The sequence below is a fragment of the Girardinichthys multiradiatus genome, chromosome 21 (assembly GCF_021462225.1).
Source record: "Girardinichthys multiradiatus isolate DD_20200921_A chromosome 21, DD_fGirMul_XY1, whole genome shotgun sequence".
Taxonomy (NCBI): domain Eukaryota; kingdom Metazoa; phylum Chordata; class Actinopteri; order Cyprinodontiformes; family Goodeidae; genus Girardinichthys; species Girardinichthys multiradiatus.
This window is the reverse complement of record NC_061813.1, coordinates 41,248,924-41,269,713: the sequence shown is the minus strand read 5'-3', so window position 1 is coordinate 41,269,713 and position 20,790 is coordinate 41,248,924. Positions and strand designations below refer to the sequence as shown.

At 44.7% G+C, this 20,790-nt stretch overlaps 1 protein-coding gene across 2 annotated transcripts; it reads right to left on the bottom strand.

The window, feature by feature from the left end:
- Positions 1-2,385: 2,385 nt before the first annotated feature.
- Positions 2,386-18,915, bottom strand: inhbaa (inhibin subunit beta Aa). Of its 2 annotated transcripts, XM_047349643.1 has the most exons (3): positions 18,811-18,915; positions 17,730-18,503; positions 2,386-6,243 (listed from the first exon to the last, which is right to left on the bottom strand). In XM_047349643.1, the coding sequence occupies exons 2-3, from the start codon at positions 18,256-18,258 to the stop codon at positions 5,423-5,425; spliced, it is 1,350 nt and encodes a 449-aa protein (XP_047205599.1). In that variant the 5' UTR covers positions 18,259-18,503; positions 18,811-18,915; the 3' UTR covers positions 2,386-5,422. The 2 variants fall into 2 exon arrangements, with proteins under 2 accessions (XP_047205599.1, XP_047205598.1); XM_047349642.1 differs by lacking the exon at positions 18,811-18,915 and having other exon boundaries at positions 17,730-18,784.
- Between the last annotated feature and the right edge of the window lie 1,875 nt (positions 18,916-20,790).

Here is a 20,790-nt window from a genome sequence, read left to right as displayed (position 1 = left end):
TGATGGAGGTTGTGATGGAGGCTGTGATGGAGGCTGTGATGTGATGGAGGCTGTGATGGACGCTGTGATGTGATGGAGGCTGTGATGGATGCTGTGATGGAGGCTGTGATGGAGGCTGTGATGGACGCTGTGATGGAGGCTGATGGAGGTTGTGATGGAGGCTGTGATGGAGGCTGTGATGGAGGCTGTGATGGAGGCTGTGATGGAGGTTGTGATGGAGGCTGTGATGGAGGCTGTGATGTGATGGAGGCTGTGATGGAGGCTGTGATGTGATGGAGGCTGTGATGTGATGGAGGCTGTGATGGAGGCTGTGATGGAGGCTGTGATGGAGGCTGTGATGGAGGCTGTGATGGAGGCTGTGATGTGATGGAGGCTGTGATGGACGCTGTGATGTGATGGAGGCTGTGATGGATGCTGTGATGGAGGCTGTGATGGAGGCTGTGATGGACGCTGTGATGGAGGCTGTGATGGACGCTGTGATGGAGGCTGTGATGGAGGCTGTGATGGAGGCTGATGGAGGCTGTGATGGAGGCTGTGATGGAGGCTGTGATGGAGGCTGTGATGGAGGCTGTGATGGAGGCTGTGATGGAGGCTGTGATGGAGGCTGTGATGGAGGCCTTGACGGATACATCGGATTAAATGGAAGGAAGATGCAGGTTGCTGCACGGACCACGAATTAAAGCTAAAGTGTCCTTCTAACCAAGTATGACCCTGAAGTTTAATCACTGACCTCATAAAGTAGTTTGAACTGTTTCCACAACAGCAGCCCAGATGTTCCTTACCATCATCCTCAGAATAAGAATATTCATGGTTCCTCCCAACATCCTCAGTCCATGACCTCATCCATGCAGCAGCGCTGACATGCCTGGCTGCTGCTTGTAGGGGTTTCCTGGTGAACTCTGGACGCTGAAGCCACAGCACACGCAGAAGAACAGTTTACTGGCAAACTCTCTTTTACAGCTCTGAGTCATTTGAGGGACTCTGTGGAAAACAGACGTTTTCTTCTGTAAATCCAAATATGAGCCTCACAGAATCTCTCCTCTGAGGAACACAGCAGAAACAAATCTAATCTGTGTTGAGCAGGGCTGGTATCTGAGCGCTTTTTCCTTTGTTTTTCCTCATCTTGTTTTTAGAGAGAAGAGCTTTTCTCCTTCATGCCTTCCAAACAGCCAGACTGGGTCAGTGTCATGACCTTTAACCTTTAACCTGCTAACTGAGACCTGTGGAGTCTGAGATGGACATCTTGGGTTTTTGGTTATTTCTCTGAGCTTCACACTCTGACCTTGGGCTGAACCTTCTGGACGTCCACTCCTGGGAAGATTAGCAGCTGTCTGAGATGTTTTCCTCTCTTCCTTTCTGTAGAATGATGGACTTCAGATGGTTTGGAGATGACCTTCTAACCCTTTGCAGGTTGCTGGACAGCAGCAGTTGCTTCTCTAAGACCATTTCCATTGTTTTTCCACTCTGGCATTATGTTAACACACGCCTGTATGCTGAGGAGCAACAAGATGACAAAACTCCGGCTTTAACGGATGATCATCGGTTCATCAGTGCATCTGACAAGTGCCTTCTGGCTGATACTGAACCTCTAAATCCTTTAGAGGCAAAAAAGGTGGATAGTTTTCACTCAGTGCTGTTTTTAATTAGTAATAATAAACTGCTGCTGTCTAGTTTGGTCTATCAAATAAAAACCTCAGCCTGGAAACACTTATTCTTTGAAATTGTGACGGATCTGTTTCTACAGTTAAATAATAAGCTGCTAAGTTTAACTATGTGTTATTTATTGAAACACTGCAGGAGTTCTTGGTGACTTTAATGCTACAGTAAAAGCAATGCAGCAGGCATTCCTCAGGGTCCTCTAACAGTTCTGGAGCTTTATCTTCTGCAGGAATTCAGCTCTGAGCCGGGTGTAAATCTTCCAGGCTTGTATGTGATTATTTACGTTTTAACTTCCCTCTCAGATTGTTTCCACTCTCTGTTGAACTCAGTGGAGCCTTTAGCAGCTTTAAAGTTAAACAGAGCGGAGAGGAGAAACGGTGGGGCTTCAATCGACCTTTTGGCCTTTCTCTCAAACTATCAGGACTTTAATCGAGCTGCTGTTTTTCTCTCTGAGAGGGAATAACTGCCTGCTGCGTTTCCTTGTGCACCGCCTGGAGACGCTGCATTGTCCCTGACCCTGAAGCTTCCTCTTCTAATGCTCGTCGTCACAGATCCCGGTTTTAACACTCGAGTCTGATTTGGAAACCTTCGCATTGTTGCAAACATTGGAATAATCCAACAACAGACGTCTGCATGGACCTGGGAGGAGATACAGCAACAAGAAGGAAGACAATGTGTGTGTGTTTTGGTGTGTGTGAGGGCAGAAGAAGACAGAAACACGTTTGCTTTGTGTACATCCTTCAGACTTTAATAGTGAAGCCTAAAACAGAAACCAAAGAATACTGTAAAATAAATAAGAATAAAAAAATGACACAAGAATGTTTCATTTGTACAACAAAGCAAAGCAACATACTGGAGTCTGGATTTCTATATATACAGAATAAAAAATATACTTTTTATTCTTTGTCCACTTTGTTCAGTGTCAGTATTTATATTATTCTTATTTTTTTATATATATAAAAAAAAAAACAGAATCTAAACACATACAGCCATTAATATTAACTTTTTACTTTTTAGGCTTTTTTTCACCACTGACATTTTAGTTGTGTCCGTATACACAGAAGAGGAGGCTTTGCTCTCGGTTCAAACACTGATGGCAATAAAAACTGATATTAATACATTAAACCAGGTGACTTCAGTAAACCTTCAGGAGAACAATACTGATCTGAAACATTCAGAAACACTTTGTTTCCTAAATGTGGAACCAAGCAGCTCAAGATTGAATGAAAGTGGAAAGCATTGTGGGAAATGGAGTTTTTCATATGCAGGGACAGAAGAGACAAACATCATCAGTCCAAACACCCAAAAACGTTTTAAAATTGACCAAAACCTGAAAAGCATGAATGAAACATCAATCAATGACAGTTTTCTAACAATGACTGAACAAGCTACTGATTTAAGACTGAACCTTTAATAAATTCTCAGTAGAAGAAGATCCAAAGACTGAGGCCTGTTTACACCACAACGATTAGGGATTTTTTTCCATTCCTGTTAACACGTCTACATGAAAACATTTCAATTACAATCTCCATTCATACGGCAACATTGGCTGCGTGAATATAGTGTAATTTCCCCGCCACGCCACTAGTTGGCGGTGTGTGACCCCACAACATACACAAACACTTGCTTACTAAACGGGAGAAAATGAACACTTTGTTGGAGAACTGTCATTAGATTCAAAAGAGTCAGCAGCAGTAAGTACTCTGCAACCTGCCATAGTTATTGCTGATCTCTTCTTCTGTGGTTTTTAAACTGGTCGGCAGCTGTTATGATGCGTATTCATTTGTACTGATTTCAGCTATACTGCACATGATCCACGGCTTCCCCATTTTCCCGTCTACACGACAACGGATACCGGAACGTTTTCAAACCATCACAACCTGGAAGCCACTTTCTCACATCGGGCCGTTTTCACAGAAAATGTTCGCCGATGTAAACGAACAGTAGAAACACAAATAAACATTTTCGTTTTCACCAGTAAATGTCATGTAAACAGGTTTAAACACAAAGTCAAGATTTAAAGGTCGGAATTGGCTTTATTAAAAAGCCATGCGGGTCTTCAGGGCTTTATTGATGACCAGTTCAGTCCAAAACTAGCTAATCGTCTTTGATTTTCTGTTTTGGCTTTAAATAAACTGGATTCATAAGTGGGATTGAATGCAGCAGCAAAGCCAGAGACCGGGAAGTTTTCCTGTTTTACTCTGAAGAACTGTTCAGTTGGAAAGATTCATCAGAAAGTTGGAAAAGAGAAATAGGCAATCTGTACGAACCATAGAATAAAACACGAGCATCGTTAAGCTTGTGTTGGATCTCCTCCTTCATGACTCATAACTTCCTTAGACAAGTCATGCTTTAATAATTAAACCTGAACTGTATTATAATTAGGATTAAACTTCATGCATTTGGATCTGAATGTGATGATGACAATGATTTAGTTTTAGTTGGATGAATTGAACCTATTTCATTTCTACAGAACCGGGCATGAACTGGACCTGTCTGACTTGTAAAGAATCTTCACTTCTGTTTTAAATCGCTGCTTCATAAACAAACTGAACAGATATGCTGAAGGAATAAAAGACACAGTCAGTATCAATTTCAATCATTCATGCAAAACATGAAAACGTATTTTTTAATTTCAGAGCAAAACATTAATAACTGCAGGACTTCCTTTTCTACTGCATGTTAACGAAGAACCAATCAGACATTCTTCACTGAGAACTCACAATTAAACCAGTTAAGGTCCAATTTCTACTCTTTTTTATAGCCTGAATGGTTCTGCTTCTGGAAATGAAATTTACCGGTTCAGCGTAATACTGGTAAACATCCCACTGGAATGGGATTCCCAGCGGTTAATAGTGGACCAATAGGAAACAGTTAACTGTGTCATGTGACCTGCCCGAGTCAGCCATAGCAACCATCTCCTGAAGGCTGCAGGTTTTAGGCTCTAAAAGGGACATTTCTGAACTTAGAGGGACTTGTGATGAATTCTCAGAAATAGCTGGTTCTCTGTGGGATTTGAACCTGTGAGCTGTTGGACTCGGACCTGAACACGAGTGTCGCTATAGTGCAAAAAATAACCAAAAAACATTTGTAACGCTTTTTAAAATAGAAAACAGAAATAAAACATAATATTACTATGAACAAGAATAACATTAATAATATTAATATACTTACTAGCAATAATAATATTAATAATAACATCAACATGGTTACCATGGTAACATAAAGAAGTGTTTGGTTCCAGCAGCCGGGCCAACTTGTTTTGTTCAAGTATCTCTCAACAGACACACACACACACACACACACACACACACACACTTTACAATAATAAAAAGTGTCTCCCTGCTCTTCCTCCGTCGTTTAGGAAGTACACAGATCGAAACAGAGTAAAGTACAAGCAGATGTAATACAGGAACTAGTTGCATAGTTTGAGATCTTTTTGTTTTTCAGGCACCTCGTCTCTCTGAAGTCCAACTGGTGTAGCGGTGCCTGAACGCCACATAAATAAGCCTCACTCCCTCCGTTTGTAACAAAAATATATTAGATATTCTTTTTTTGTCTTTTTTCTGGTTTTTCAGAAAGTGCCATCAAGACTCTGGTTGAGTTTCACTCAGCGAGTCTAGAGACAAGTTTCTATCCCAGAGAGCAACCTGGAGGAGGGTGAAGGACCGCCTTTCGCTCCTCCCTCCCCAGGGGTCAGAGATCCTCCTCCTCCTCAGTCCTCTCCAGTCCGGTTTGTTCCATCCCATTTGGGTTTGTATCCTTACGAGCAGCCGCACTCCTCCACGATCATGTTCTGGATGTCCTTTTTGATGATCTTCTGTTCCTCATTGTAGTAGAGCATGGACATAGCGCGTAGCCGGGTGGGCACACAGCACGACCTCAGGTTCTGGAAGGGGCTGACACCCCTCATGCGGTAATGGCTGATGACGGTGGAGTGGAAGGACAGTGTGGACCCGGCAATGCTCGCCACGTGGGAGGGGCAATCGCCCTCGCAGTAGTTGGCGTGGTAGCCTGGCGGCGCTATGATCCAGTCGCTCCAGCCAATGTCCTTGAAGTTGACGTAGAACTGTCTCTTGCAGCATACTCTGACCTTTCCATCACACTCTAGCCCACGCTTCCTACGTCGACGAGAGTCGCCACCATCACCCTGCTGCACCACGGCCATGAGGAAGGGTCGGTGGGACTGCTCCCTCTGGTTGCTGCGCTGTGATGTCTCAGAGCCGCCTGAGACTAGGACAAACGTAGCACCCGCGTCGCTGCAGAGCGGGCAGGACACCCGGAGGCTCAGCGTGGTGCTCCTCTTGCTCTCCAGCAGCGCCTGCACCGCTGAAGATACAGGGAACGTGTGCCAGCCGCTTCGGCGGGTGTCCACGGTCTTCTCTGCCAGGAGGACGTCGTCCTGCAATGGAGTGGAGCGGCCGTTTGGGAGAAGGCGCTGCTGGAAGAGGCGGATGGTGACTTTAGCTCGACTGCGGTTGGTTTTCGCCAACCGGAGAAAGAGCCAGACATTAGCCTGTTCCACCAGGGACATATCTCCTCCTTCTTTAGAGAGGACGAAGTTCACCACGCCCTGGGAGTCACCTGAGGGACACAGGTAGAGAAGAGTTAGTTACTCATCACCCTTTGTTCATTAAATGATCTGTTCAGCTCTGTGATTGGCTGAATGACCTTTACGGGTCCAACTAATCTCATGAGACATTCTGATCTTCATCAATATTCCTTAATCAGTGATTAATGAGAACTGATGCTCTTCAAACCATCTTCATTACAGTCAACATCAGCCGATTAGGGAAAAAGGTTAGAAATGCTGGACAAGGAGAAATCTTTGTGTTTCAAAGTCACGGTTTCCATGACAGCAAACACACCTTACATCATCTCAGGAGAGATTAGCTTCTTCTTCTAAAGCAATGAGGAGAGTGAGACAGCGAACGCCTCGCAGAAACCATGAGTCTGTCACCAACTAACACACACTCATCATGTGTGAGCCACATCTGAGCTACACACACACACATACACACACACACACACACACACGGAGGCTGCTGATTGGGCCCCTCCTGCTGACTCAGCTGCAGCGGTTGGAGCTTCTGGAATCAGGAGGTTTTTATAGCAGCTAATGGTTTCCACCAGGATCTGTTTGATCATTCCTGCTGCTACTGTGTCTAAAAGTGAAACACGTCTGAACCTTCTTCTTCCTTTTGAGAATCATGGTGGAAAACCCGCATCTGCTCAGGACTTCATTTAAATTATGTGGAAGGAAGAAAACATGTTTTCCTCACAGAAACTTTAACATTCAGTAGTTTTCTTCAAGACATCACTGACATAAAGGTTCAATGTCAGCATTCTGATGATGTTCCTGCTTGTTAGGATGGAAATGTTCCTCATGCCTTTATATTGGCACGATACATGCAGACACTGGCACACAAAGCAAAAACCAAGTTGGTGGGAAGCTTCTTGAACGTTTTGCTCGCTAAAAAGCCTCCAGCTCTGATGGTTTTTCTGGACACATTGTTTGATGCTGAGAAACATCAGCATGTTTCTACACTCTGTGCTTTTACTGCTGTTCTTTCACTGGTTGCTCACTCTGATACACATGTGATGCAGCTTTATATTTCCTTGGAGCCTGGAGGCCAGGCAGCAAGCTCACATCCACCTTCTCAGCTCTGCCTGGGACTCGTGGGCAGCAGAAAACTCAAGTCACGATTTTAGAGTTTATGAATGTCAGCAGCAGCGATGCTCAGTTAAACGGTGTGAATGGGCGACTCGTCTGTGTGTGTGTGTGTGTGTGTGTGTGTGTGTGTGGAGGCGGGCAGTTCATTAGAGCATCTTAAGCGACGGTTCGGAGGCGATTATCTCACTTAGATCATCATCACCTCCAGGAGACAGAAAATAAAGAGTTCTGTTCATTCATCCTTTCTGAGAGTAGGCTGTACTGTGGATCAGGCTGCAGCACCAGCAGGTTCTGGTACCACTGCTGCAGACAGTTTTTCAACCTGTACTGATTTGATGTTTGAGGACGTTTTGAATCATTTTAAACATCAAGTTTATTTTCTATGTTGGGTTCAACATCTTCAGCCAATTAGCACAGGCATCGTTGATCCATCCATCATCCATCCGTCCGTCCATCAGGATGTCAGAGCTCCTCTCATTATCTCTGAGGGCTCCTACAGAGTAAGCTAATCTCAGCTGCTTGTGTCCAGGATCTCCTTCATTGGGTCATCATCCATATTTCAGAACGATAGGAAGGAGTTAGAACGTAGACAATCTGGTAATCTGCTCCATCCGACCATCACACAGGAACAAGACACCAAGATATTTGAACTCCTACAGCGATCCAGAGGGAGCAGTCCACCAGTTAAACAGCATCATCTGTAAGACACCAACACCCTGATGTTCTCAAATCAGATACCCTCATCTCGATGACTACACCTGGAGTTCATGTCCAGAAACACCACAAACAGGAAACAGACACAGGTTGCCTAACAGACCTGATTAAGCTCCGCCCACTGTCCCGCATCTGTTCTGCTGACACATTTTTATTGTGTTTTAGGAAACGAGATGTTATGGTTCTGTCCAATTTAACAGCGTCCTACAGTCTGTCAGCTGCTGGTTCATTCAGGAACTCTGACCTCTGAGATTGACTTCCGTCTTTCTGAGAAGGATCGGGCGTGTCCTAAACTCCAACCACGCCCTCAGTGCTCCTCATAAGACAGATGCTTTCCTCTCAGCACCTTCTGGCTGTTGAATCACAGATATCTGCAGGTGGAGCTCCAGACAGATGTGGATCATCAGCATGAGAAGACTTCCTATCTGAACCTCCAGCATTAATCTGAACCTGCAGGTTTACACGACCAGGATCAGGAAGGTTTTGTTCTGCTTCAGTTTCTGACCTGCTGGCTGCACGCCTCACGGCTGTAAATCCCTGCAGCGCTGAGGCTGAGTTAACCTGAGTGTCTGAAAGAAACCGAGCTAAATTCACCCTCATCCATCCCATAATGATCGGTGCTTCAATGAAGCACACCTCTCAGCTTGCTGCTGCTGCTGCAGAAACGGAAGTTCAGAAGCTCTGAAGTCAGTCTTATTCTGAAGGTGTGCACCTTCCTGGACTCGGGTGTTCATTTTAACCTGGTTTAAAAGAATCCTGTTCAGTTCTGTTCAGCACAAAGACCCAGAACTACCTGGAACCACAAACCAACACCAAAGCTCTGTAATGGTTTCCCTTTCAGCTCTGTTTAACATAAAGAGCCCTGCTTTTCCTTTTGTCCTGACAGTTTACAATAGGAGAGCTGACTGGGTCAGGTCAGACAGAACCAGCCTTCAAACCAGCAGCAGTTAAAGCTACAGGAAGGAGATTTAACTGGGAGGAGTTCAGGTTCCGAGGAGGAAGCCATGAAGACCTGCAGGATCTTCATGTTCCAGGGAGACACGTCCACATGTTGGTGGAATGAAAACAGGTAAATGTTCAGGCAGATCATGAAAACTAGCTCCATGAATCCCTCCCTGCTGTTGCTGCTCTGCGGTGAAACAGGATCCAATCACCTTCAGAGGACTGCCTCTGGTCCAGGATGATCTTTGTGCTGTAGAACCTTGGATCAACATGTTCTAATGGTGATAAACCACAGCTCTTATTCAGAACCAGTCCAGTTTACAAATGAGACAGTCTGACTGGTGTTTCTTTTCCTTGTGACAAGATGAAGGTCCTGAAAATGTTTTCTGTTATGGAAAACTTCTGTATATGGGAGGATCAAACCACTGACAGAAGATGACTCAGAGATGAAGAACGTCATGTTGGATAAATCCAAACACGGTGAAGAAAGATTTACTGAAGCACAAACTGGACGTCTGGGACCGTTAAAAACACAATGACAGGAAACCAAACCATCTCTCAGAGCAGAGTTACATAAATCTGATTTTTATTTCAGCTCCTCCTGATGGCAAAGCTTGAGATGTTTGGGTGGATCCAGTTTAGACCCAGACTGATACTGTGAGGAGCAACAACAGACCTTCTGTCCGTCTCTGTTCCAGTTTTCATCAGGACCAAGCATGCATGTTTGGTGTATGAGGGTGGTAATCAGGTCAAAGGTCACTATAGGTCTCAACCTACCTGAATAAATTGAATTCTGTCCCTGTTTCTGGGTTCTATTTGTAGTTCGGACACTAGGGGATACCTTTCTAAAAGGAAACTGGTCTGAAACAGAACACCGTGCAATCATTTTATCAGTGCTGAGGATCATAAACCATGTTAGGTAATCCCATTATTTCCTGGAAAGATCACCACTTTGCATTAGAACTTCACATCCCAAACAGAGGGATGAAGTTAACACTGAGAAGTGCAGCTGCAGTAAAGAGGATTTAGACTCAGCTCTGGTTGGGATATCTGGCTAGAAGGTGCTGCTCGCCTCAGTTTTCCATCATACTGTTGGTATCTGTGGGGCTTTTACTGCAGCTTCTGGAAGCTGATTCCCTTGCAAACACAATAAAGTGAAGTGAGACGAGCTGCTGGAGAACAACTAAAGGTTCTGGTTGCTCTCTGGGTGTGAACACCGTGTCAGTTTGTGCTGGAAAGCGTCCTGTCTTGTGCGCTGGCTGTTAGAGGCAAATAAAAACGAGCCGTAAAACGGTTCCAGCAGTGAAATTCAGCTTCAAACATCAGGGAGTCGTTCCAACATCAAACTGACCTCAGCTGCTCTGTTTTCCTACACAATCCGCCTGTCATGGTTAGCAGTCTATAACATGGCTTTCATTTCCAGACCTCATCTAGAAATCATTTGAGCCTCTGGGGACTGAAACAATCTGAGCTAAACTAAAGCTGGAGAGTCGTCTGAGTTTCCACAAGAAAGTGAAATGTTTTAATCACATGTTCATAATAAACAGATTCTGGAGAGAGGAACATCCTCTGAAACTTTCACGCTCCACCGAGTTTTATAGGATCATCCACAGCATGATGGACACATGAAGCACTTCCTTGTCTCCTCTCAGTTTCTGCAACATCCAGAACCAGAACCATGTTTGGAGAACATGGAGCTCTTTCATTTTGTCACCATCTGAGCTCAGCAGCTGTGCTCCTTCAATGCCTTTCCTGCATGTTTTAACTAAAACCCAACTGGTTTAAATGAATGCATCATAATCAGGCTCCTGCAGAACTTCTATTAGCACAGAGGCTACAGGAGAACCAAAACCGTCCGGGTTTCTACGACTACAAGCACCCCTAACAGAGTCGAATGGAACCTGGTTTATTCACGTTCAGCACAAGCACGCCTCGTTTTGTGCACTGACTGATTTTAGCTTTGCTGTATTAACATCATGCAGCCTTTAGCACATGTTTCATGAATGATGTGGAAGCTGAAGAACAGAATGACGTTAGATATGGATTCTCAGGAACCAGCCACTCCTGCTGTTACTAGGTCAGAATGACCAGAAACTGCTTTGCTGGAGATTCTATGGACCTTCAGACTGAAACCCTTCTCGCTACCTGCTGAACCTCTGTCTGTTACTCAGGTTCTGTGGCCCTGATGGTTTCCAGCACAGGAGAATGATCAGGCTCTTTAGCTGCTAATGCTGCAGCCTGGTGAGCAGCTGTTTCTGCCAGCTGTAAGATGCTGAGCTCTGCAGCTTCTTCTCTCTGCAAACACCAGGCTGCTGGGCACGATCAAAACCAGCTGCGCAGCCAGACGGGAGGCTGCAGCTCACTTTCAGCTGATAGATGGTGCAACTACCCAGGACACCTCTGCTGATGGTTTCACATTTCTCTGACTGGTGCTGGAAGTCCTTCCTGCTTTAGAACGATCAGAACCAAAGCAAACAATAACAAATCAGTTTTATGTAACGTGCAGGAATCTGTAACCAGGTGTGTCTGGATAACAACCTCCTGTTAACGACACATTCCCAGCACCAAACCATCAGCATGTCTCTCCTGCATCCCTTTTGTACAGTGGGAAGATCCCAGTACAACCAGTTTCCCTCAGCAGTTGGGGATAAATATAACTCTACAGAGAGCTGAGTCAGGAGGAGTCGCTCAGGGACCTTATCAAGGCTGGGATGGTTTCCTGGGCTCTTTAATTCCCTCACCCAGCAGTTCCTCCCTCTCTGTTTGAAGTCGGCCGCCACTCGCTGTTTCGCGTCCTCCCTGATTCATCCTAACCACACTGAGGTCTCACTCCGACCAGTTTTATTCCTCACAATGTGGAAAACCCCGGGGTTCTCAAGGTTCTAAAGGCTGTGTTATAATTATCCAGTCAGATTATTTATTAGTTTGCTTTGGTCTCCGCTGTGTTTCTTCATCTTTTTACTAGATTTGCTAGATTTGCTCTCTGATTTCCAACAGTTTTATCAGATCCACCTTCAGCTCAACCCAACAATGAGGAACAAATAAAGCGATAAGGAGCGAATATTACTGGCAAATTATTTCTGATTATTCTGTTTACTCCTAAAGCACCAAGCCTTTTATAAGTGACACAGCTGAGGGACAGCAGGGTCTGAATCTGTTAGTTACATGTGTAACACCAGCGATCCATCATCAGATCCATCTCAGGGCACCAGAACAGAGACCCATCTTCATAAAAAGCCTTTGGATCCGATCATTTTCCTGCAACTGAAGAGAAGCTTTCTGGATTTATGACAAGCTTGAGACTTTCCAGACATTAATTGGTTCTTTGGACAGTTTTATACTTCCTTACTGGTTCTGTGACTGTTGTTCACTGTTGTGTCCCTCTTGGACTGAGGCAACTTTTTTGGGGGGGGGTTTCTGGTGAAAATGTGTAGATGTTTTAGATGTTTAGGTAAGCTCTCCTCTGTAAACGGACCTCTGGTTGGTTGTGGTCTGATCGACTTCCTGATCAGCCTATGTGCCGAAAAAGTTTTAGAGATTTCAGAACCAGGAAGGACAAATAACGGTGTCTCTCTGGTCCCTGATCATGATTTATTTCTTGAAAACTGTCTTTTGAAGTGTTTCAAAAAAGTCCAAATCTGAGTAAATTTTGGACTGATGGCTCATTAGACACATGGAAATGTTTCAGTGAAGGTTGTGTTAAAACATGGTTCCAAATCCTGGAAATAAAGGAAGCAGGTTCCTTAGAGAGGAACCAAAACCAAACATGCTGCAGATGCAGGGAAACCATGAAGGAACTTGGAGAACCAGCAAACAGGAACCAATAACCAAGCTGGGAAAGGACAACCGTAGCGAGCGACGGGTCATCTACAAGTCAAACCAGATGTGACCAGATCAGCTCACATGTCAGAATGAGTTGAACCTTTTTAATAAAACTGTAAAAAAGCTAAAATCAGTTTAAAAACAGAAAAGATATTGAGAAGCTCAGCAGGTTTCATTAACTCTAAGTTCATTTAGTTTTTCTTCTCTAATGACTGTAAGAAGGTCAGAGAGCTCCTCAGACCTCTGACCTTCTGTGCAGGTTCTTGTCAAACACAACAAGCTTCATAATGTTTGGTCCTTTTATTCATCACCTAAAACTCACTGAATCATAAACCTTATTTCACAATGTCTATAAGACGAGGAATTAAAGGAACTACTTTCAGTGGTGGATGGATCCATAATTGAGGTTAAACTGAGTGCCACCTTCATCCCAGCTTGAGTTGTGCTCTGGATGAATCTTCAGATTCAGTTTCCGTGTCGGCATGCAGCAGGTCTGCTCCCAATCTGTAGCTGTTTACTATCGAGTGATTCATCTGTCCACACGTAGAGCATCTCTGTCACACATCAAAGCAGAGCCAAATGAGGTGATGGGACGGCAACGGCGAGCAGGAATAAAAAGATCCAACCACCGCGGCTCTGACTGCACAGACACGACTGTAAATGCGCCTTAAACACGCTAAAGCCACGCCAAGGAAAGTGCTGGAACGGGAAGGGAGGGAGAGAGAGGAGCAGAGGAGAAGCAGATGACAAACTGTGAGAGAAGACATGACAGGAACACAGAATAAACAGAAGGGAAGATGAACGAAAGCCAGTTATTGCCAAGAAAAAGAAAAACAGGACCAAACAAAGATAAACCCGAAGAACCTGCCAGCTGTGGTTTGAGTTCACATCAGACAGATGTTTCTGTCCTCCAATCAGCTGCTCTGATTCAACTTCTCCCGGTTGTCAAAGGTCAGGGAAGTGACCCCGAGCTGGCCGCTGCACTGCCAGAATAGACACAACAAAGACCGGTTTATTCTGTGGGCCGAACAGCGAGGGGTAGGCTGAGGTTAGAGCCCAGAACAGGCGGATGAAAGTGGATTCAGGAATGTCGCTAATGATGTGTTCAATTAAGTTCAATTAGCCTAATTGTCCTTCTGTGTGTGGTGAGAGACGGGCAGAAGCGGGGGAAGGTAAACAGGGACGGACTCTAAACAGAAGACAGGAAAAAACAGGGGACAGAAAGTTATTGTCCCAGAGCTGCTAAACAGAGGTTGACACTTCGTCTCCGCCAAGAATCCAGTCATCCCTGCGCTCCGGTACTCGCCATCTCCACCGCCCAAAATAATTACTGAGCTCCCTGAATGCATCGCCTATTTCCCAACAGAGATGGAGAGTTGCAACTCAGAAAAAAAGCAAGCTGTACGGAAAGCTCATATACATTTTACTCTGTGTAGCTAAAATGAGCAGGTGTTTCTTATATGATTGCAGAACCAGGACCAATGATGTTTCTGTGGGTTTACAGGACAGCTGGTTTGTATTTAAATCAGGGGTCAAGGATCTTCTATGGCCAGATGCTGCTTTACAAGCCAAACTGATGGTACCAAATGAGAGTGTGGTTAAAGTGATTTCAGTGCCTGGTGTTAAAAACGTTGATATCTATGACATCACATTACTACAGAAATCTAATTTATAATTCAATTTACCTACATTATCTTCTTTATTATTGCCCTCTATTTGCATTATCAGTGGTTCTGATCTCAGGTTGGTCCAGTTGATTCTTCAGCGTTAGACAGTAGGACTGCTGATCAAGGCAAGCAGCTCTGAGGCGCCTCCTGCTGGTTGATATTATGAGTAAAATAACCATATTTCTACACAGTAGACTTTGTGCAGATAATAGATCATCGTCTGTCAAGTAGGTCCAAAGAGACCTGAGGGTGTGGACCCATTGCATGGACAAGGACACCTGACAGACATGCAAGTGTTGGAGGATCATCAAACGTTCTCAGATCTGCTTCATCATGTTCTTCTTTAACAAGTTCATGCCTCCAACAATAACCTTCATCCTCTAACTTTCTGCTCCTCCTCCCTCTGAACTAGAACTTGATTGTTTTTTATTAAATCTGGGACTGGATGCAACTGGATCCAAAAAGATTTTCCAGGTCTGAAAGAAGAAGAAACGATAGGCCAAACTTGTGCAAAGCTTCACTGCAGCTTGGAGATGTCAGAAAAAGTCTGTTGAATATCTGTTAAGGAGCCAAAACTGCAGCCTGAAGCTGCAGAAACGTAACTTCAAAGAGTCTGAGTGCTGATGGCCTCATTATGTTGAGAAATTACTATGTAAACTCAGGCATTAAAAAGGAATCTGCTCACAGAAAAATGACAAGTCAGATCTTTTTAAAAGTGACTGATGAACCGGTTTCTGTTTAGAAACTAAATCTGCCCCAGCAGCAGTTTGACTGCTTCTCTTTCATGAGGAAAAAATCTTCAAGCTGCTTTGTGATCAAATTATTTTGAACTTGACAAAAATGTAAATAGTTCATCTGTAAATGTGCCTTTTCTTATGTTACATGGTAAGATTACTTCAAGATGTTGACTATAAAGTACGCTCCAGCTAACCACAAGTGTTTTTAGCTGCATCCCACAATTTCTCTGCAACTCTGCAGTGGTAACAACATGAAACGTGTTAAATTCCTCCTCAAACACTCAGCCAGACGTTCACATGAGAACCTCCAGATAAAGTCCAATTAAAACATTGAAACAGGCGCGGGGCGCTGGCAGGGTTCTGAGCCTGTGACCCATGTAGAGGGTTTTAGACCTCGACGCAGGATCGAATCTCTGCCCTGGCAACGTTTTCCACACACCCTTCCCCCACTCTCTCCACCATATCCTATCTGTCAAAAAATAATAAAGGTCACTAGTCCGGCAAAAAACATAAAAAACAAACAAACATTAAAACAGACCCAGAGAACCCGGTACCGTCCATAAATCACACCCTCAAACAGCTGTTTGATGAGGAGAACGTCAGGTTCGTAGCAACAAGTCTCCCATATTCTGCTTAACGCCTCGTTGACAGCAGCCGCTGGCTGAGAAAGAAGCTGCAAACCGCACAGAACCCACTGGAGAACAAAGACAAGTTCTGCAGAAGTTGCTGGACTTCACTGAGCAAATTCAGAGTCAAGCTGAACCAACACCATGTTAGACACAACAACACATTATAAAGCCTTTATTTCTGAGTATGGCCCAGAACATGGAAGTTAGATTAAAATCTCTGGATGTGTTGGATGCATCAGAGAGCCTGACTGACCCGCTGCAGGTCCGTTCATTTAGTTTCTGTTCCTGAACTAAATCAGGTCGTTCCTCTCAAAGTTTTCATCCTTAGATCATTTTTAAACCTGTGAAAACCATCAGTTTGTTTTGCTGTGAAGAAGTTAATTCAGAACAAATATCGTCTCCAGGTTCTGAACAAGACAAACAGATCCAGTCAAATTCTATAAATCCCAACTGGGTCTCCGTTGTAACAGTGCAACTGGTGAAGAACATCTATCCAAAGAAGATCTAGATTTTGAAGCAATCCTTCATTCTGACCAAGCGCTGGGCGACAGTGAAGAGGAACAACTCTATTTGAAGGGGAAGAAAACCTCTGGCAGAACCAGAACCAGGCTCAGTATGAGCAACCAGCAGGAGCTTAGGGAGCAAGCTTCAATAACCACTCTGGCTGTGAGGCAAAACTGTGGGTTTAAAGACCTCACACTTTCAGTGAAGTCCTTGAGAAGAAGAGGAATCAGATCTAAACGGGCTTCTAGAAAGAAGTTCTATTGGTTTATCGCTGCAGATTCTTTCTGATGCAAATATCTTGACAGAAAAGTTTCTTCTTGATTTAGAAGCAAAACCTCAGATCTTACTGAGAAAACGAGGTTTTCTGTCTGATGCTCTGCTGGAACTGATCAGAGTAATGAACCCTAACAAACACTGTGGAGAAACAACATCTGCAGCTCTGATTTGCAGCTTCTTGCACCAGTTTTCCGCCACAGAGAGGAGCTCCTTAGGCAGCTTCAGTAAAGCTGCTCTGCTCAGCCTGTTTGTTCAGATCCAGTTCATAAAAATCTTTTCCATCTGTTGTTCCTGACTCTCGCCTACAGAAACCCAAACTGCAGCAACAGAACATCCAGAGGAGAAGACAGACGTCAGAGTCCTGCCCACACTGCACAGCTGACAGGTGAGCTGCTGCATCCTGGGATCCACTCTCACAGCTCATGACAAGGTTGACCTTTCTGACCTCTTCTGATTCTTAGCAGGTAAATTAGCTAACAAAAAATAAAGCAAACTTCAGTTCCATGTGGTTTATACATTCTCTCAAATCTAGAAGCAATTTTCCGTTTTTAGCCTGACAATTTTGACACAAGTGCAACATTTTAAAAGCACCAAAAATAAATAAAACAACAAAACTCGACCTTCTGGACATGATCCGACTTTTCCAACCCATCTCACCTTTAGAAACCCTCAGAAACACCAGCACTATGACCTGTCAGTGACCCGGATTTAAAATTATTTAACCTGTGTTAAAACGTGCCCTGCAGCTGGTGTGCAGTGTAAAGGTGCCATAGTTGCATTTAACACCTGACCTGCGTCCCGTTCCTCCTCTCACGGATTCACGCTCCGCTGCTACCGTCTGTCAGAGAAACGTTCCAGAGAAAACAAACGGAGCAGCAACACGCAGGCGGCGGCGCCCAAATCCCCGCTGACTTTAAGTAGATAATGAGGTATTCTCTGAGAACAGCAGGAGGCAATTACAGAGGTTACTGCCTGTGTGTGTGTGTGTGTATAAGTGTGTGTTCAGCTGAGTGAGTTCACAGGTGGAAATAAGCAGGTGGACACACACTCTCATAGTTTCCAACACAGTGTGTTTGTAACCAGGAACACTTTCTGTCAGACTCACCAGCCTCGGCGAAGGTGATGATCTCCGTCGTCTCCGGCATGTCGCCGCTGTCTGCCTCCCGAGCTCCTGCTGCCGCCGCTCCTCCGCCCCTTCCTCCTCCCTGGCCTCCCCTCCCTCGCACCTCTTCCTCCCCCTCAATCTGCACACTTCCGTCCTCGGCCACTCGTCCCACGTGCAACTTGCGCAGGGCGTTGAGGAGTGCGGCTCGCGGCACCGGCCGGGTGATGTTGGGCCGGGCCTGCAGATGGAGCATGTTGAGGATGTGCCTCTTGACTGCCTCCACCACGTCCTGCTGAGCCGCCTTCTCCTCCTCGTGTGACAGCAAGTCATCGTCCGCCGCTGTCACCCCTTCGTTTCTCCTCATCCGGGCCAGAGCGCAGGACGGGCAGTGGGCGCTGGAGGCATCCGGCAACGACTGGACCGTCAGGGAAAGAGGCTGAAGCCTGGACGGCAGGTCTGAGGATGAGCCACCGCTCTGGATTTGAACCAGGACCAGGAGGGCCCAACTGAGTGAAGGTAACACAGACATGCTGCCAACAAACACCTAAGTGGCTTATTTAAAGATGCCGTAGTGTACAGAGGCACAGATAGAGTCCAAAAAGTCCAATTTAGGACAAAAGTCAATAAAATTCAGTCCAGTTGGGGAAAGAAAAGAGTTGCTTCCTTGCTCTGCCTCCTCTCAGTCCTGCTGTCTTTGTCTTTCCTCTCTCTCAGAAGTTTGGGAGCTGCAAAGTTCAGCTCAGCTCACAGTCCACCTGCCAATCGAAGGGAAAACTGTAAAGAAACGAGAGAGAGAAAAACACACAACGGCCAGGGAAAAATGAGTAATCCTTATCTTTTTGTCAGGGACAGATGGCTGCAAAATGTGGAGGCGTCACATGAAAGAAAGAAAGAAAGAAAGACGGAAAGAAAGAGAAGAAAAAAAATGAGAAAACAAGAGGAGGAAAAACTCTGAGAGATGAATGGATGAAGGAAAGCTGCAGGATTGGTAGCTGTTCCCGAGGTGAAGTCTCTGCAGAGTGTGTGTGTTAGAGAGGACTAAGTTATCCCAGATGAAGGGAGTTCCTCTCTCTCTCTTTACCTCTCATGCTCCCTCCCTCTCTCGCTCCGTCAGAGTTGAGTGCGCTTCCTCGTTCACCAGTTGAATGATTTTAGTGGAATGGGCCGGTCTCTCTCTGCTGTGAGCTTCTGCGAGCCTTCTACCATAAGTACACCTCCCTCCCTCCCTCTCTCTCTTTCACCCTAATCTCCTCCCTCCTGGTGACTCATCTTACCTTTCCCCATCCTCCTTCCCTCTCTCTGCTCAGCTTGTGAAGCTGGGACTCCTTCGCCCCTCCTCCTACAGTCGGCTGTGAATGAGTTGAGGGTTAAAAATCTCACTTGAACCGTGACTCTTCTTTCCATCTGGTATCTGTTTGATGGTCTATCAGTCAGTCAGTCTGACACGTTCAGTATGTTTAGTCTAGTTGTTCCTCAGCTCCAGTCAAAGTTATGTCATCGACTTTATTGTCTCGTCTTGTGGCGAAGCGGTGAAGGTAACAGTAACAATCTACTGCAGCCATCTAATAACCAACAGCTTTAAGGTCTTGTACCATCATTTATTCATATTTAAAGCAACAAAACACATGACAGCAACTTTCTGCAATTAACCTTGCCTGGAGTTACCTGGAGTTACCTGGAGTTACCTGGAGTTACCTGCAGGCACGTTCAGACTGTCCCTTCTTTGCTTCTACTGCCAAATTTCAACTGAGTCTAGAAAGAACCAGAACAACAGAAAGTTACAGGTTGGTCTGAGTTGAAGAAAGGGAGAGGAGGAGACGCGCAACAAGAAGTTTGGCTCTGAAGTCTAACAGACAAGCAGGATTTAAAACCAATCATTTAAGCAATAGGACTATAAAACGAAAACGACTTAGATGATCCAAAGAAGTTCCACATCTTTTAAAGCTCATTATGGGGCCACTTCACCCTATTATCACTCAGCTCTTTCCTCAGAGCTCATTAACCAGCTACTTTTAATCTGGAGGAACATCCTCATCATAAACACGCCTCATCAAACGTTCTGGTTTCTCTTCATAAACCAGAGAAGCTTTGTGTTGATTTTAAACATCATGATCTCCTCAAATCCCAAAAATATCCCCTAGTCATTACTTGCCTGATGCTCCCACATCTTCCTGCTGGATTTACCACAGATGCTTACAGCTGAAATGTGTCATTGTGTTTGCTTGGTTGAGAAATGATCCTGAAAAACTTTAGCTTCACCCAGAGTTATTTCAGCTGATGGGAAAAAACAACTGGCATCATCCGGATGAGCTTTGTAGGATCTTTCTTCGAAAAATCAGCTGAACCAAACTGGATTCAGGAGCAAACTACGAGAATTTCTGGATTTTCTGCAGCATTATAAAATCATTTAAATTCTCTGATATTTTTAGAACAGTTTGGAACATTTTTAACAAGTGTAAGTGTAACATTTCTATTAATTTTCAAAAAATAATGGAAATGTGTTTCTTAGTCAACTGGATTATGTATTATATATAAGTTATGATGTTTTGAGATGGTCCAGACTTGATAAAGATGAAAAAGTTGGATGTTGAGTAATCATGGCTTTTATCGCTTTTTACTTCCCCAAAGTGAACAATCTAGAGTTCAGTAAGTTCTAACAGAACTCAGATGGATCCAAAAAGGAGAACAGCAAAACCAAAAGTAGTTCTAACCTAAACTGTAATTAAATCTAATTTGATATTAAACCGTCACGTTTGTGTTAGGGGAAATGTTTAATTAGAGTCTGATGACATCATGCTTCTCCCCCTCAAACATGTGGTCCCCTAACGCAGAGACCCGCTAGAACCGAGTCAGATGTGAGTGTAAAGGAAGCAGAGACACGCTGAAGCTTCCGGCTGTGATCAGACGTCTGGGATTCTCCCTCTTCAGCTCTGACATCATCAGCGTTGTGGGGAAAGTGTGTGACTCCATGAGTGGGATGCTTGTTTTTCATGAAAACAGCCCTGCCTGTGTGAGCTCATCGCTTGGCTGTTGCCTTATAAAGACTCTGCTCTGTGGATTA

Coding starts and splice junctions, on each gene's coding strand:
- inhbaa (XM_047349643.1), bottom strand. CDS start 18,258: ATGTCTGTGTTACCTTCACTCAGTTGGGCCCTCCTGGTCCTGGTTCAA. Junction 6,244..17,729: donor CATCACCTTCGCCGAGGCTG/GTGAGTCTGACA, acceptor TGTGTCCCTCAG/GTGACTCCCAGGGCGTGGTG.